Below are 17,004 nucleotides of genomic sequence, written 5' to 3' on the forward strand. Positions count from 1 at the left end.
TAATCAATATTTATAATATCAAATAAATATCATTAGATTAATTATAAAATTATATTTATAATAAATTAGATTAATTATGAAATTATATTTATAACAAAAGAGGTCCGGCATCTTATACTCATCTAGCATTGTCCTTGCCATGTTAATTATTGTACGATTCTTTCTCTCTACTACACCATTTTGTTGTGGGGTGTATGGAGTTGAGAACTCATGCTTAATGCCTTCTTCATCAAGAAACTCCTCAACTTGGGTGTTCTTAAATTCAGTCTCATTGTCGCTCCTCATTTTCTTGATGGGGAGACTGAACTCCTTTTGAGCTCTTCTAACAAAAGTCTTCACTTTGTCTCTAACTTGACACTTATCAAACAAGAAAAATAGCCATGTGAAATGGGAATAATCATCAACAATAACAAGACCATATTTGTTACACCCGATACTTAGGTAGGCGACCGATCCAAAGAGATCTATGTGTATGAGCTCCAATGGTTGCATCATGGTCATGATGCTCTTTGGTGGGTGAGATACGCCAACTTGCTTTCCGGCTTGACAAGCGCTACATATCCTATCTTTCTCAAAGTGAACATTTATTAGTCCAAGGATGTGTTCGTCCTATTGAAGTATGGCCAAGTTCCTCATCCCAACATGGGCTAGTTGACAATGCCAAAGCCACCACATGCTAGATTTTGCCACTAAACAAGTCTCAAGATTAGCTTTACTTTTGTTGAAAACAACTAGGTAAAGCTTGTTCTTTAAATGACCCATAAAGACAATAGAGGAATCCTCTCTTCTAAAGACTTCCACACCCTTATCCGTAAAGAGATAATTAAAGCCCATCTCACATAATTGAGAGACGGACAACAAATTATAACCTAACGAATCAACATGTAAAACATTTGTAATTGAATTCTCAAGGGTTACAGCAACTTTACCAAGACCAATCACATCCCCCTTAGAGTTGTCTCCAAAGAGAATATTTTCATTTGAGTCCATCTTTGGGGTATATGATGAGAACATACTCTTTTCTCTGGTCATATGATTTGTACATTCACTATCAAGTACCCAACTTGACCCACCGGAGGAGTATGCCTGCAAAACAGATTTAGTTGCTTGATTTAGGTCGGCCATGCATGTTAGTCACAAGAAATTTAGGAACCCAAATAGAAGTATTCCTATATGTGTTGGCCTCCTTTCCAACATATTTGGCAGCCACTTTTCCACTGTTGTTGTTCCTTAAAACAAAACACGAAGTTAAGTGTCGGGTACCATAAAAAGGGGTCTCCTAAGCAAGAACCCAAAAAATCACTTAGACCTTGTAAATATCGAAGCCAAGAGACAACCACCGGCAAACCCCCACCTTATCTGAGGCCCGACTGGACCACCCGGCCCACCTCGAACAATATCCGGGCTCATCCGAAGCGGGCTCGGCCCAGAACAAAACCATGAGGCCTCGGACGAGGTACCGGTTTTCTGACTCACCCGAGGCCCCGCGTCACAAGGCCTCGGACGAGGTACCGATTCTCCGACTCGCCCGAGGCCCCGCGCCACGAGGCCTCGGATGAGCACCCAGTTACCGACACGCTCGAGGCTGGCTCGGCATCAACCCCGTCACCGCCGCCTTGACCGACTTCTCTGATGGGACGTCACATCCAACTAACGCGTCCAACCACTCCTACGACGTTAGCTGAACAACGGCACGATACAGCGGAGTAGCCGACGAGATGGGAGTCACATCGACGCCATGCCGTCCGAGACAGGACGGGGCAGGGGTTATAGGCCGCTGTGCTCGGCACTGTGCCCATGGCTAACACCCATGCTGCACTGTGCTGCCTAACCCCTGCTCCAAGGACAGCGTGGTGTGGAAAGTCAAGTCCAGGTCCCTGTAGCCTCAGAATCGATGTACAAGACCAACTGCACCCTCCAAGCCTCGGCTATCAGCTTTTGAGCACCTGTAGCCTTGGGACTCGCGCCCGCCCAGCCCCCCATAATGGTTTAGCCTCTGCACCGACTGGGCCTCGGCTCTCTATGTTGTTAGTGCTCTGGGACCGACACGTCGTCCACAATACGCGCCATGCCCTGCGTCAAGCTGCAGGAGCTCCCACGTCGTGCACAGGGCCAAGCTCCTATAGCCTCGGAATCAGCGCACCCGTGCCGTCGCATCTACCCAGCCTCGGCTCTCCGCGCCGGTCAAACATATAGTGACCAGCATGCCTCCAATAGAACAAGGCACGCATGCCACCATAGGAGCTCCCACATCGCACAGGATTAGGCGTGACCGGCGCGTCGCACCAGTGCACCGAGGACAAGACTACTCCACCGACCATGTCGCCACAGTGACGAGCTATAGGGCTCGGACATACCGCCTCTGCTCACAAAATGCCACGTAGAAAATACATGTACCGCCCCTGTGCCTCCCTTCGACTATAAAAGGGAGTGACCAGGGCCGCTTCTAAGGGGGGATGAGACTCACACGTGCAAGCAACGCACAACGCTCTATAACACACATGCTCCCTCACTGCAAGAGATCAACATCTCAAGCAACCCACACCACTCTACGTAGAGACCTGGGACTAGCTCCCTCTCTCGCTCAGCTTGTAAGCCCCTACTATAAGCACCTCGGTGCAAGGAATACAAGATCGCTCTCTCAGACTGGACGTAGGGCACCTATTGCCTGAACTAGTATAAACCTTGTGTCTCTTTGCATCACCATCCGAGATTAGGGGCACGCAGTACACTTTTACTAGTCGGTTGATGACCCACCGGACCAAAACACCGACAGTTGGCACGCCAGGTAGGGGCCATACTGCGTGTCAGCTTAGTCATCCCAACAAGTTTTGGATGGCAGACCCCGTGCGACCACTGCGTCTCAGCACGATGATCTGGTTCAGGAGCTTAGAGTTCATGTCTCTAGGATATGAGTATGATATGGTACTCCTCCCACCTAGAGCCCCATCGATCGATGACGACATCACGCACCAGCAGCCTAGGCGCAAGTGGCACCCGGGCCGCCGCTCTCATCGTGCTCGCTAGGCACGACACGGGTGGGACCACCCCGACACCGCACAAGCTCAGGGCGATGCACCGCGCTCCACCAGTATCCCATACCCAGCTGTTGGTACAGAGTCCCTGGCTGGGGACCTGTCTAGCTTAAGCCTAGGTAAGGGAAAGATGCTGGTGGCGTGTAGCAATGCCCCATTATCAAGCTCTGCCCTACCACCTCCTGAGGAGTTGACTCCAGCGGAGCGGAGCCCGGCGACGACACCATCCTCGTACCCCTTTGGGTTGGGCAATGCCGCCGCCGCCTATGCTTTCGCTCATGTAGAGCCCCTAGGATGCCACCAAAGTTTTGCCCTCGACCTCATCGCCATAACCCTGACCCACACCCACGCTGACTCCTCAGAGGAGGACAAGGCATGGGCCGGAGCGGACTTCTTCGGGCTTCGTGGCCCTAAAGCCATGCGCTGCTTCATGGTCGCGAGCGACTACTGCTTCGGCTACTTCGACTCCGATGACAAAGACACTTATGATCCCACTCATGAGTGCTTCAACGTTGAGCTCGGGGTGCCGAGCGCGAGCGATGAGGATGAAGGGGTAGGCAATCGCTCCCTGCCCCATGAGGGGGCAGGCGACGCCACACCTCCACACATTGAGCCCCTGGCAGCGCGGAACGAGAACCCTGCCCCCAAGGAACTTCGACGCCTAGACCTGGAGCAGCTCCGTGAGCTTCAGGCCAAGGTTGAACAAGACCAACTCCTTCTGCAGCAGCTCCGAGACACTCTCGAGCAAGAGCAGCGGAGTTACGGTGATGGTGGAGCAGCCTAGTGGAGGGCTCACGACATCAACCACCACATCAACAACAATGAAGGGGGCGAGCAACCCGCTATCTTCAATTGCGCTAGCCAGAACGTCACGGCAGCAGCGATGCTACTCTAGACAATGCCCGAGCCCTCTACCTCAGAGGGGCGACGGGTCCACGGTGAGCTCCGAGACCTTCTCGAGACCGCCAGGATATAGCAGGCCAAAAGTTCCACCTCTTGACGACGTGGGGGCGCCTCAGAACTACAAGTGGCACTGCCTCGGCAGGATAGGGAGGCCTCAGTTCATCTCGAGCCTACTCAGGCACCGAAAGCCAACAAGGCCCCCACGGTGCACAACTGCCTCAGTGACCGATGCGAGGCACAAGGTGACCATGATGTGGTCAGCAGGCGATGGTGCCACGACAATGATAGGCCCGCCCGAGGCTACCACCCGCACCGAGGTGGTCGCTACAACAGTGGGGAGGACCATAGTCCTTCTCCTAGGCCACCAGGCCCTCGAGTCTTTAGCAAGGCCATCCATGGCGCCCACTTCCTAGCCCGATTTCGGTAACCGGCCAACCTCTTAAAGTACAGCGGCGAGACCAACCCTGAGCTATGGCTAGCCGAATACCGCCTGGCTTATTAGCTAGGCGGCGTGGATGATGACCTGCTCATCATCCGCAACCTCCCCTTGTTCCTGTTAGACTCGGCGCGAGCCTGGCTTGAACACCTCCCTCCCTTGCAGATCAACAACTGGCGCGACTTGGTAAAGGTCTTCGTCGGGAATTTCTAGAGCACATATGTGCACCTCGAGAACTCCTAGGACCTTAAGAGTTGTTGTTAGAGGCTGGACAAGTCTTTCTGAGACTTCATCCAATGCTTCTCCAAGCAATGCACCAAGTTGCCCAGCGTCGGCGACTCAAAAATTGTCTAGGCGTTCCTCTCTGGCACCTCCTGCCGATACCTGGTCCGAGAGTTAGGCCGGAATGTACCGACCAAGGTGACCGCGCTCCTCGACATCGCCACCAACTTTGCCTTAGGTGAAGAGGCTGTCGGGGCCATCTTCCCCGACAACGACGCCAAGGGGAAGCGGAGGGACAAGACCCCTAGGGCCTCAGCCCTCCACCTCCCCAAGAAAAAGAAAAAGGGTCGCTAGGGAAAGCAGGAGGTCCTCGAGGCCGATCTAGTCACGGCCGCAGATCGCAAGAATCCCCGAGGCCCCGCCAGAGGCCCTGGGCTCTTCGACGACATGCTTGAGAAGCCCTGCCCTTACCACCAGGGCCCGGTGAAGCACACCCTTGAAGAGTGCACCATGCTCCGGCGTTACTACGCCAAGCTTGAGCTCCCCAACATAGAACAGCTACATCGCTTCAACTCTTAAATTCTCAAGCATTGTATACATTGTTTCTCGAAATACAATAAAGAAGTGTTCTTTAGTTATTCTAATTTTTCGAGAAACCCCCCGAGCCCATCGATGGGGGATTGGCGTTACGATAACGCTATAAGGGAGACTCGGCTCTGCCTCTACAGAACCGAGCCTCCCTCAGGGGCTAGAAGGGGGACCCCCCCTAAATCCCAGACACTATTTTTTAGTTGTTTTTTGAAAAAAATTCTACGCCAAACTCTCTCGTGTACTCTGACAAATTGATTATAAAAAACCTAAGGACCGAAAGTCTGTCTCAGGGCCCAAAGGTCGGCCAAGCCACGAGACGGCCTATGCCTCTAGGCTACGGCAACTCCCTCACCACCTTTTGCCCGAAGGGCAGCTTAGGCACCGAGGAAGTTTTTTGCAAGAGATATGTTCAAAGATGAGACAGAGGGCAGAGGCTCGGAAATACAATAAAATGATTAAAAAGCATATACACACAAGTACTTTAAAAGGCCTCGATGGCCACAAGCATCATGGTACAATGATGTAAGTCCTAATCTATTTACATGGCCCCTTTGGCCCAGGTCAAAACTTAGGGCCGCTGGCGTCGGCGGTCGGCGTAGGAGGAACCACCTCCTCTTCGAACAATCTGGCCAGTGTCATGCCAGGGGCCTCAGCCGCCTCCACCAGCTTCATGACCTCCTCCTCAGCCTTCTCGCCATCCTCAGCCATGACGTAACCATTGCTAACGGCCTCGAGGTCAATGCTGGTGTAGTGCGAGGAGACGACGGCCAGGGCGTGCTTGACGCCCGTATGCAGCGCCCCCCGGAGCCGCTCGTGGACTCGGCCGCTCAATGCAATCAAGCGGCTCCCGAGGGAGCTACCCGACTCCCCCCCCCCCGACCTCCAGGGCCTCACAAGCGGTATGGGCGGCGCTCCGTAGCGTGTTGTGCTCCTAGATCTTAGCCTCGAGCACCGCCTGCACTGCGATGGAGGCCTCAGCTACCTGGGAGGCCTCCTTCTTCAACCCTGCGCCAAGACAAGCGGGATGGGGTTAAGCACGAAAGAAAACAAGCTGAATAGGGGCGCAAGCCTATGAGACTCACCCTCGGCTTTCTCCCTCCAGTTTTGGACCTCGACCCGAGAGGCCTCGGCCACCCTGGAAGCCTCCCTCTCCAGCTCTGTGTCACATCGGGGAGTTAGGGATCGAACGCAAGAAAAACAAATAAAACAAGGGGCGTGGCTCAATAGGACTCACCCTCGGCCTTTTCCTTCTAGGCTAAGGCCTCGACCCGGGAGGCCTCGGCCACCTTGACAGCCTCCGCTAGGGCACCTTTCGTCAGCAAGTGTGCACCCTGCTCCACCTCCAGCTGCTTGGCGATGGCCTTGGCAGAGGCTGCCTCTTGTTTGGCCCAGGACCTGAAGGTGTCCCGCTCGCCGGCCACCCGGGTCAGCTCCTCCTCTAGCTCCTAGATCCATGCCACAAAAGGGGCGGCCTACTCCTGAGCCATGGCCGCCTCAGCCTTCATGTTAGCACAGCGAAGGTGGAGGTCCTCCACCTCCGCGCTCCGCGCTGACAGAAGCTCATTAGCATTGGTGAGCAGGTCCTTCTGCTGCCGGAGCTGGTCCTAGACATCCCTCTCCCATCGAAGGAACATCGAATTCTCAAGGGACCAGGCCTCGAGCTCCTAGATAGGCAGAACAAACGTCAAGCACTACGAGAAAACTCAAGAAAAAGACGACACAACACAAGAAAAGAAAGCGCGTACCTAGGCAACACCGAGCAGGTTGTCAACCATGATGGACAACGCTGTCCATAGCGACCGCTCCACTAGACGGTAGAATTACTCGAGGGAGCCCTAGTGCCCCCCTCGTTCGCATCCCTGAGGGCGAACAGAGGCTCCCCCTCAGGGTTGTCCTGGCTCCACCACAAGACACATGGGCTATCCCACCCATGGGGCTCGGGTCGTACCTGGACAAGGGCCAAGCTCCCCTCGCTAGAAGTTAGAGCTGGCTGCTCCATGGTGCTGGCCGCCTCGACGTCCGCCACCTCCTTCCCCTGAGAAGTATCATTAGAGGAGATTGAATGAACCTTCACCTCCCAGGCGCTCTCCTACGACGGCGGTGGGTCTTGGACCGGGGGCGGTACCGAAGCTTGCCCCACCTCCGTCTCTGCACCCTAGGCCACTAGCTCTGCCGTGCCCAAGCTGGCCTCCACCACCTCGGCCTCGGTGATCCCAGGAGCTCCAGCCTCTGCCACCTCAACCTCGGTGGTTCTAGGAGCCCCGGCGTCCGCCACCTCGGCTTCAGAAGCCCTAGAAGCCCCAGCCTTCGCCACCTCTGCCTCAGAGGTCCTAGGGGCCTCGGCCTCACCCTTGGTGGCCTCAGCGATTGAAGGCGCCTCGGCTTCACCTGACTCGAGGGCCCCGGCCTCGCAGGGCGTAGGCGCCTCCTCCCTCACCTGCTTTGTGGCCACCTCGATAGCCTCTCCTTGGGCGACCAGCTCCTTCGGGTCAGCCCTAGCCGATGCCACACCACGCTGCATGGTGGCCTGTGCGTCCACCACCCATTAGGCAGTGGAGCTAGTGCTCACCTTGAGTGCCTTAAGTGGCGCCAGGGCGGGTGCTTCCGCCTGATGCTTCTGGCTAAAGACAAAATACTCACGAGGTCAGCATATGACCAAAGAACGAGTGGGAGATGCTGCAAACTCCACTGACAAAACACTTACCTCAAACGGGGAAGCAATAGCTTCTGCACCGCGTCCCTCATCCTCGGCAATGGTAGTGGCGGCGATAGTGGCACGACCCCCATGTCCACCGATATCGGCCAGCCCTTGTCGGACTCAAATGCCCCCTCGGCCCTCTACGGAGGTGGTTGAGTCGCCCTCTCCACCTCCACCATCAAGCCCATCGGGCTGATGGTGCGCTTCCCCGATGCCCGTGTCTCGGGCGTGTCGGCCTCAGCCCTAGGGCAGGTGATCGCCAGCCCCAAGGCGCCCTCTCCTCCTCCTCTTGGAGATGCCAGGCCGCTTGCCGACGCCTCGAGTGTCGTCTCCCTGACGTTAGGGAGGTGGTCCAGGGGACCCCGCCCCACCTTGCTCTCATCATCATCGCTCAAAAAATCCATCGACGATGATGACGGAGATGGCTCCTCCGGGAGATCATCGCGCCTCTGTTGCCGGTGATGTTTCTCCAGCTCGTCACGCTCAAGGCTCTTCCTCTTGTGCCTTGCCTCCTCGGTGTCCTTTCGCTCCTTGTATGCCTCGACGTGCGCCCTGTTCTTTGCTTGCCGCTCTGCGTCCTCGGGAATGGGTGGTGGGGAGGCTCACACATCCCTCATTCCCTATAGGAATGGCAAACGCAAATAAGGGAACAGATTGAAAACGTAAGGAGCAAGGAGGCCTTGGGGGCCGCAGCGACGCTTGACTCACCAGAGAGATGTACCCCCACGATGGACGCATCGGGAACAGGGTCAAATCACTGCTCCTCTACCACCCCTCCACCGCCTCTCTCACTCAACACAGAATCTCCTCGTTGGAAAGGGCGACGACGGACAACCGGATGCCATCGATCAGCTCACCCGGTGTCATCTCAAACAGGCGTTGCCGCCAAGCCATCTGCGGTAGCACCCTCCAGCAGTGGAAGGCTGCCATGACCACAGCTGCCGTAAGGCCATGGCTGCACAGCCTCTCTAGCGCCCTTAGGAGCGGCTACAGCTTGGACTGATCAGCCAATGGGATGCTGTACCTTCACCTCTCCAGCTGGCTCTCCATGACCCACCCGATATAGGGGGAAGCCCGCCATCATCATTGCAGAGGTAGAACCAGCTATTGTACCAGCGGTGGTTGGACGACGTGAGCTAGGCTAGGATGTAGAAGGGCTGCCGGTCTTAGCGCACTTGGAGAGTGCAGCCGCCTGCCCTAAATGCCTTCCGTGTGCCCGCTGGCTTGGTGGTGAGCCCTGCCCAAAAGAAGTGGAGCCACACCTCCTAGTGGGGGGCAATGCCTAGGTACCCCTCGTAGACGGTGACGAAGATGGCCACCTACATGATGGAGTTGGGGTTGAAGTTGTGGAGCTCCACACTGTAGTAATGCGGGAGCGCCCACATGAACCGATCCGCCAGCAAGCCGAGGCCGCACTCGTGGAAGGCCATGAAGCTCATGATGTAGCCATCGCGTGGCCTCGGCTTCGGCTCATCCCCTAGAGCAATCCACTCTGGTCTGTTGGGGTCGGTGACCGGGCGGAGGAGACCGTTGTTGATGAGCGACTACAGCATCGCCGCGGACATGTCGGACAGACCCCAAGGATCTGCCTAGAGGACAATAGCGCCACTAGCCATGGGTGCGGTGGAGAATGTGGCTATGGCGGTAAGGCGTGCTCTTGCTATCTCTCTCTCCCCCCTTTCCTCCCCCTTCTCCCTTCTTCTCCCCAGTGCTCTCTTCCTTTGTTCTTAGCAACCGCTCGAGGGCAGAAAGGGTGAACGTAGGCGGAAAAGGTAAGGAGGGGCAGGGCGTGGCTCGTCACGTATTTATGAGGGAGGAAAGAGGGCAAAATGGGTGGGCGACAAAACCAGGAAAGTTTCCCTCAGATCTAGCGCAGTTAATCCGGATCCGACCAAACCGCCCACGTGTCCACCTTTTTCTTATTAACCGCACGCACACAGTAACATCCCATCTGTAGATGTCGTGTCACATCCGACCACAGTGACGGCAGGCGCTGTTCCATCTCCCCGAGGAACCGCCTCAAAAGGCGCACCTGCCGTCGTCAGTCGATGGGAAGGGAATATCCCCCATGAAAGCTCTAGTTTGGTTTTGGTTAATTGATGAAACCCTAAGTGCTAACCTAGTTTATCAAAGTGATTATGAGATAGGTAGCACTACTCCAAGTGATGAAGCAATGACGAAGATCATGACAATGGTGATAGCATGGTGATGATCAAATGCTTGAACTTGGAAAAGAAGAAAGAGAAAAACAAAAGGCTCAAGGCAAAGGTATAAAATGTAGGAGCCATTTTGTTTTAGTGATCAAGACACTTAGTGAGTGTGATCACATTTAGAATAGATAGCCGTACTATTAAGAGGAGTGAAACTCATATCGGAATGCGGTTATCAAAGTGCCACTAGATGCTCTAACTCATTTCATATGCATTTAGGATCTAGTGGAGTGCTAACACCCTTGATAATATTTGTGAAAATATGCTAACACATGTGCACAAGGTGTTTGTAGGGTTGAGATGGGTTTGGGTCCCTCTCTCCCTCCCACCGAGCTTGCTCGGCGGGATTCGGCGCTTTTGGGAAAATGAAATGTCTATTTTCTATTGCGTCGGATGCAAAATTCTTGGTGGTTGGCACATTTGAGCAAGGGTGAAGAAGTTAGAGTTGAAATGGAGTTGGTCGAAATGATGCTGGCGTCAGTCTACTGACCGGACGCTGGGTCACTCAGCGACCGGACGCTGAAAGGCTGCGTCCGGTCGAGCTGTCAGATGGCACAGTCGCTAGGGTTGAGCACTGGATGCTGGTCTGCGTCCGGTCAAGGTGGACCGGACGCGTCTGGTCAAAAAAACATGCCTCGGGGAGCTTACTAGAAATGACCGGATGCTGGGGCTTCAGTGTCCGGTCAGTTTTGACCAGAGCGTCCGGTCAGCTTTGTAGCCGTTGAAATCTGACGAACAGCGTTTGAAGCTGGTGACGCGTGGCGTCCATCGGGCGACCGGACGCTGAGGGCCAGCGTCCGGTCGGTATGACCGGAGCGTCCGGTCAGAGCGTGTTTTGCCCAGTGAAGGGGTACAACGGCTCCATTTGATGGGGGCTCTATTTATAGCCCCATGGCCGGCTCAAGGGACAACTCTTGCACATTTTCATTGACATAGCATCCTTGTGAGCTTAGCCAAAGCCCTCCCACTCATCTCCATCATTGATCCATCATCATTGTGAGATCGGGAGAGAATCCAAGTGCATTGCTTGAGTGCTTGCATCTAGTGGCACTTGGTATTCGTGTTGTGCTGTGGATTTCGCTTGTTTCTCTTGGTGGTTGCCACCACCTAGACGGTTGGAGCAGCGGTGGAGGATCGGCACGAGTTGGTGATTGTTCATGGCCGTCTCCGGTGATTGTGAGGGGAGTTGTACCTTCCCCGGCGGAGCGCCAAAAGGTAACTCTAGTAAATTGCTCGTGTCATTGAGTTACCTCACTTGTGGGTCGGTTCTTGCGGTGTCCAATCGTGTGGACGAGGTTTGTGAAACACCTCTTAGCCGCCGAACCACCAAGTGTTGGTCGACACAACGGGGACGTAGCGTGTTGGCAAGCACGTGAACCTCGGGAGAAAATCGATTGTCTCTCTTCTTTGTCATTCTCCCGGTGATTGGCTACATATTCATCTTGTGATTGGTTCATCCCCTACACGTCGGTATAATCACTCTACTCACTCATTTACATTCTTGCAAACTAGTTGATACAAGCTCTTTAGTGTAATTAGAATTGAGAGCTTGCTTTATTATTTATATTCATCTAGTTGAGCTCTTTAGAGTAGCAAGGTTGAGAGCTCTTAGTGAGTAATTACGTAGCTAGTTGGTGTGCCTAAGTATCCATTGCAACTAGAATTGTTGGGTAGGTGGCTTGCAACCCTTGTAGAGCTAGAGCAAGTTTGCATTACGCTATTTGTCATACTAATTAAATTGCTCTAGTTGATTTGTAGATTTTTAAATAGGCTATTCACCCCCCTCTAGCCATATTAGGACCTTTCACCCCACCCGATTCCTTTTAGACTAAGGAACTGGGCACCGAGCCTGTTACGGTCCAAGGGTTCGAAGGCTGGGCCCCCGAGGGTCTCGACAGCCGCCCCAGGACAAATAGAGTCAAGGATGACTATGGGCGAGACCGTACATGGCCGAGGCCCAAGCAAGCAATTGCTTGGGATGCCCTAAGTCATGTCCGAGACCAGCAGGGAGGTCTCTGAATGGGATCCCACTGTAGGGAGGCACTGAGCCCCCAGGGCCAATTGAACAGCCCTAGGACCCACTAGAGAAGCCCTCTTGTACTTTTGGAGTGTGTCTCTGGACCGCTAGCTGACCCCTATCGAATGGGGCACGGGCCTCCACTCAGACTTACCCAGTAACAGCTCACCGAAGGTGTCACTGCTCGCCCACCGAGGGTAGCCTGGCATACTCCACCCCTCCTTCTAAATGAAAAAGATGCGTGAGGGCTACACAAAAAAGACAGGAAAACTCTTGATCGCCCTCTTGCTCCGAGCAGAGGCTCGGGGGCTCTTCCTACAACCAAGTTGAGGCCCAGTGACCTGAACTCGCACTCAGGGGCTCGACAAACGCGATAAAACCCCTCACTCAACATGAAAAAAGCCCCTGGAGGAATAAATCTACTCCTCCAAGGCCTCGAGGGCTACACCCACTGGGTGCGCTCGCGCGCACCCACCGAAGCCTCGAGTACAAAACACCATCCTACCAAGAGCTACCGCAAGCCAAGTCTCGTCAAAACCTCATGGAGAACGCTCATACTCTCCCCGATGCTTGGGGGCTACTGTCGAGTACCATAAAAAGGGGTCCCCTAAGCAAGAACCAAAAAAATTGCTTAGACCTTGTAAATATCGAAGCCAAGAGACAACCACTGGCAAACCCCACCTAATCCGAGGCCCGGCTGGACCACCCAGCCCACCTCGAACAATATCCGGGCTCACCCGAAGCGGGCTTGGCCTAGAACAAAACCACGAGGCCTCGGACGAGGTACCAGTTTTCCGACTCGCCCGAGGCCCCGCGCAACAAGGCCTCGGACGAGGTACCAATTCTCTGACTCGCCCAAGGCCCTGCGCCACGAGGCCTTGGACGAGCACCCAGTTACCGACTCGCTCAAGGCCGGCTCGGCATCAACCCCGTCATCGCCGCCTTGACCGACTTCTCTAACGGGATGTCACATCCAACTAACGCGTCCAACCACTCCCACGACATCAGTCGAACGACAGCATGATACAGTGGAGTGGCCGACGAGACGGGAGTCACATTGACGCCATGTCGTCCGAGACAGGACGGGGCAGGGGTTACAGGCCATTGTGCTCGGCACTGTGCCCACGGCTGACACCCATGCTGCATTGTGCTGCCTAACCCCTGCTCCAAGGATAGCACGGCGTGGAAAGTCAAGTCCGGGTCCCTGTAGCCTCGAAATCGACGTATAAGACCAACTGCACCCTCTGAGCCTCGTCTATCCGCTTCTAGGCTCCTATAGCCTCGGGACTCGCGCCCGCCCAGCCCCCACAATGGTTCAGCCTCTGCACCGACTAGGCCTCGGCTCTCTATGTTGTCAGCACTCTGGGACCAACACGTCATCCGTAGTACGCGCCATGCCCTGCGTCAAACTACAGGAGCTCCCACGTCGTGCACAGGGCCAAGCTCCTGTAGCCTCGGAATCAGCACACCCACGCCGTTGCATCTACCCAGCCTTGGCTCTTCGCGCCGGTCAAACATACAGTGACCAGCACGCCTCCAACAGAAGAAGGTGCGCATGCCACCACAGGAGCTCCCATGTCGTACAGGATTAGGCGTGACCAGCGCATCGCTCCAATGCACCGAGGACAAGACCGCTCCACCGACCATGTCGCCATAGTGATGAGCTATAGGGCTCGGACATACCGCCTCTGCTCATAAAACACCATGTACCAAATACATGTACCGCCCCTATGCCTCCCTTCGACTATAAAAGGGAGTGACCATGGCCGCTTCTAAGGGGGGATGAGACTCACACATGCAAGCAATGCACAACGCTCTGTAACACACACGCTCCCTCACTGCAAGAGATCAACATCTCAAGCAACCCACGCCACTCTACGCAGAGACCTGGGACTAGCTCCCTCTCTCGCTCAGCTTGTAAGCCCCTACTACAAGCACCTCGGTGCAAAGAATACAAGATCGCTCTCTCAGACTAGACGTAGGGCACCTATTGCCTAAACCAGTATAAACCTTATGTCTCTTTGCATCACCATCCAGGATTAGGGGCACGCAGTACACTTTCACTAGTCGGTTGAGGACCCGCCGGACCAAAACACCGACATTAAGCTTTGTCGAGGTGGTTGAAACTTTGGTTGGTAGGCATACTTGTTCATAGTACCCCACACTAAATCCTTTGGCTTCTGCTGAACCTATTTCTGCTGGGACACCTTCTTGTGCTTAGTTTGATCAGGAGTAGAATTGATAGCCTTCTCATTTTGGCAGGGAGTGACACAGCCGGCCTTCACTACAGCACTGCCGCTCTAGACTACGACACTGCCGCTGTCTGTGTAGGCTAATCTATACCAATTCTTTCCTTCCTCTCAAACTTGACACACTCATAGCCATTTATGATCTTTCTTCCATTTGTCTTGGCTCCTGCAGTGTGCCCAAGCCCATACTTGATTGAGGGGTGTTTCCCTTACTTGAATTGAGGCACTTTTGAATCATTTGCCTTCTTGTCACTTACTTGAGCCTTACCACTCAAGTAGCCCTTGCCAATAATCTCATTGAGTCTAGCAATTTCTTTTCTCATTGCCTCCATATTTGCAAGGTTAGTGGAATAAGCATTCAAATCAATATTATAATATTTTCCACAACCTTGACTAATGGAGGTAGTAGAGGCATCCTTTGCCTTAGAGGGATGTGAGTTGCTATCCCAAAGAGTGTTATATTGTAGCTCAAGTTCTTTGTGCTTTTCATCTAAGTCACAATACTTTTTTGAGAGCAATATTTTCTTTCTTTGTGATAGCGTGGTCCCCTTGTTCTTTGGCCAAGGCATTGCGCAAGGATTCCACCTCACTTCTCTCTAATGCAAGAGCTTCCTTGCTAGCAATGTAGAGATCATCTTGTTGGATAAGAGTTTCCTCTCTAGATTTTAGCTCGGCTTGGACACTCTCTAAGTCCTCCATTAGTTTAGTGATGAATAGTTTGGTCTTTCCATCTAAGTTCTTAGTTAATTTATCAATTTCTTCATCACTAGATTCATCATCACTAGAGCTATCACTAATATCACTACTAGAGATATCATTAGGAGGTGGAGGAGCTTTGACTTGGACTTAGATTTTACCTTCTCACCCTTTGCCATAAGACATGTGAGAGGAGTAGTAGTCATCATCGGACATGTTGGTGAAGAGTCTTGGTGAAGAAAATGGCTCATGGATAGCAATGGTTGCAACTTTCTCATATTCTTCACTTGAGCTTTCAATAGATAAATCTCATTCATGCCCAATGTGAGCTTCTCTCATATTTTTCTTGCTCTTTCTCTGATCGGCCTTGTCCTCCTTCTTCTCTTTCTTATACTTGTTCTCCTTGATCTCATGTGGGCACTTGGCAATGAAGTGATCAGTGCTCCCACAATTGTAGCATGTCCTCTTCTTCTTGTTTGGAAACTTCCTCTTTACTACCTTGTACCCTTGCTTCTTCAGCCCTTTGTGAAACCTCCTCATAAAGAGAGCAACATCATCCGCTTTCTCATATTTGTCATCATCATGTTCACTCTAACTAGAGGATGAGGTGGTCTCTACTCTTTCTTGAACTTGCTTGATTGCTTTGGGCTTGCTAATTGAAGCTTGCTTGTTGGTCTTGGATTTGCTAGTAGAGCCTTGCTTGCTTGATTTATTGGCTTTGAGAGCTACATCCTTATTGATCTTGATGCCTTCTAGCTTTGCTTGCAATTCTCCAAGCTTCTTCCTCTCATTTGCTTCTTCTCTTTGCATGTCAAAGGTCAAGATCCTTCAAAGTACATCATTTGGTGTAAAGTACTCAAACTTCTTTTTTTCTCTAATTAGAGTTACTATGGTCTCATTTCTAGGAGAATAAGCTTCCAATATAATCTTGACAACTTTATGATCATTTAGCTCATCACAACCATAGCCTCTAATCTTGCCCACCATTGTCATCAACCTATCAAACATCTCTTGTGGCCCTTCTCCATCCAAGATAACAAATCGGTTGAGCTTAGACATCAACAAATCAATTCTTGCCTTTCTCACTTTGTCAACCCCTTCATGTGCAAGATGCAAAGTATCCCAAATTTGCTTGGCAACATCCACACCAATTACTCTATTGTACTCATCACCATCCAATGCACTAAGTAGCACACTAGTAGCTTGACCGTTGAGGTGGATGATTCACATTTCTTCCATGGTTGGATTCTTAGGATCAACAGGTGGCTAAAATCCATTGCAAACAACCTCCCAAATGCTAGGATGAAGACCTATAAGATAGGCTCTCATCAAGTGCTTCCACCTAGCAAAGTTAGTCTCATCGAAATGAGGTAACTTGCCTGTGGGCACATTGATAAAAGACTTGCGATCATGGTTAGTCATAGACATAGAAGAATAGTTAAAGGATACGGCGGCATATTTGTTGTTGTCATTCTTCTTGCCCTTTTCTTTCTTGTCCTTCTTGCTATGCACTTGGTAGGACTCATCATCATCACCATCTTCGGAGCTGCTAGATAGCTCACTTGAAGATGTATTGGAGGCTTTTACTTCTTGTTCCTTCTTTCTTGCTTTTTTCCTTTTTCTTCTAGCTTCTCTCTTGAGTCTTCTTTCTTCTTTTCTTACTTTCTTCACTTCTAACTGTTGTTGCTCCTTCCTCTTCTTCTCTCTTGCTTCTTTTTATCTTTTCTAGCCCCCCTTCTTCTTCTTTCTTCTTTATTTTGAGATTTTTCGGCATCAGTTGCCTCGAGCTGCAGGAGCGTAGAGTTGCTCACTGTAGAGGCGCTAAGCTCACTGCTGTCAGTGTCATACAACCCAACGTCCTTCGGATCGACATTGATGGGCTTCACAACACTGGATCCTCCTTTGGGCTCCATGCCTCACGCGGTGAAGCACACATGAGGTAACCTG

General features: G+C 52.5%; 1 protein-coding gene across 1 annotated transcript; it reads right to left on the minus strand.

Annotated features, from left to right (window-relative positions):
- Positions 1 to 6,118: 6,118 nt before the first annotated feature.
- Positions 6,119 to 7,974, minus strand: LOC136515837 (uncharacterized). The gene is made up of 6 exons (XM_066509320.1): positions 7,892 to 7,974; positions 7,757 to 7,808; positions 7,376 to 7,714; positions 7,136 to 7,222; positions 6,497 to 6,632; positions 6,119 to 6,192 (listed from the first exon to the last, which is right to left on the minus strand). The coding sequence occupies exons 1-6, from the start codon at positions 7,972 to 7,974 to the stop codon at positions 6,119 to 6,121; spliced, it is 771 nt and encodes a 256-aa protein (XP_066365417.1).
- Between the last annotated feature and the right edge of the window lie 9,030 nt (positions 7,975 to 17,004).

The sequence above is a fragment of the Miscanthus floridulus genome, chromosome 17 (genome assembly GCF_019320115.1).
Source record: "Miscanthus floridulus cultivar M001 chromosome 17, ASM1932011v1, whole genome shotgun sequence".
NCBI classification, from domain to species: domain Eukaryota; kingdom Viridiplantae; phylum Streptophyta; class Magnoliopsida; order Poales; family Poaceae; genus Miscanthus; species Miscanthus floridulus.

Excerpts from the sequence above, each read along its gene's own strand:
- LOC136515837 (XM_066509320.1), bottom strand. The coding sequence starts at position 7,974 with ATGGGGGTCGTGCCACTATCGCCGCCACTACCATTGCCGAGGATGAGG. Across the intron at positions 7,715-7,756 it reads CGCCACTTAAGGCACTCAAG|GCCACCATGCAGCGTGGTGT; the intron begins GTGAGCACTAGC and ends GTGGACGCACAG. Across the intron at positions 7,223-7,375 it reads CCGAGGCCGAGGTGGTGGAG|GGGAAGGAGGTGGCGGACGT; the intron begins GCCAGCTTGGGC and ends GATACTTCTCAG.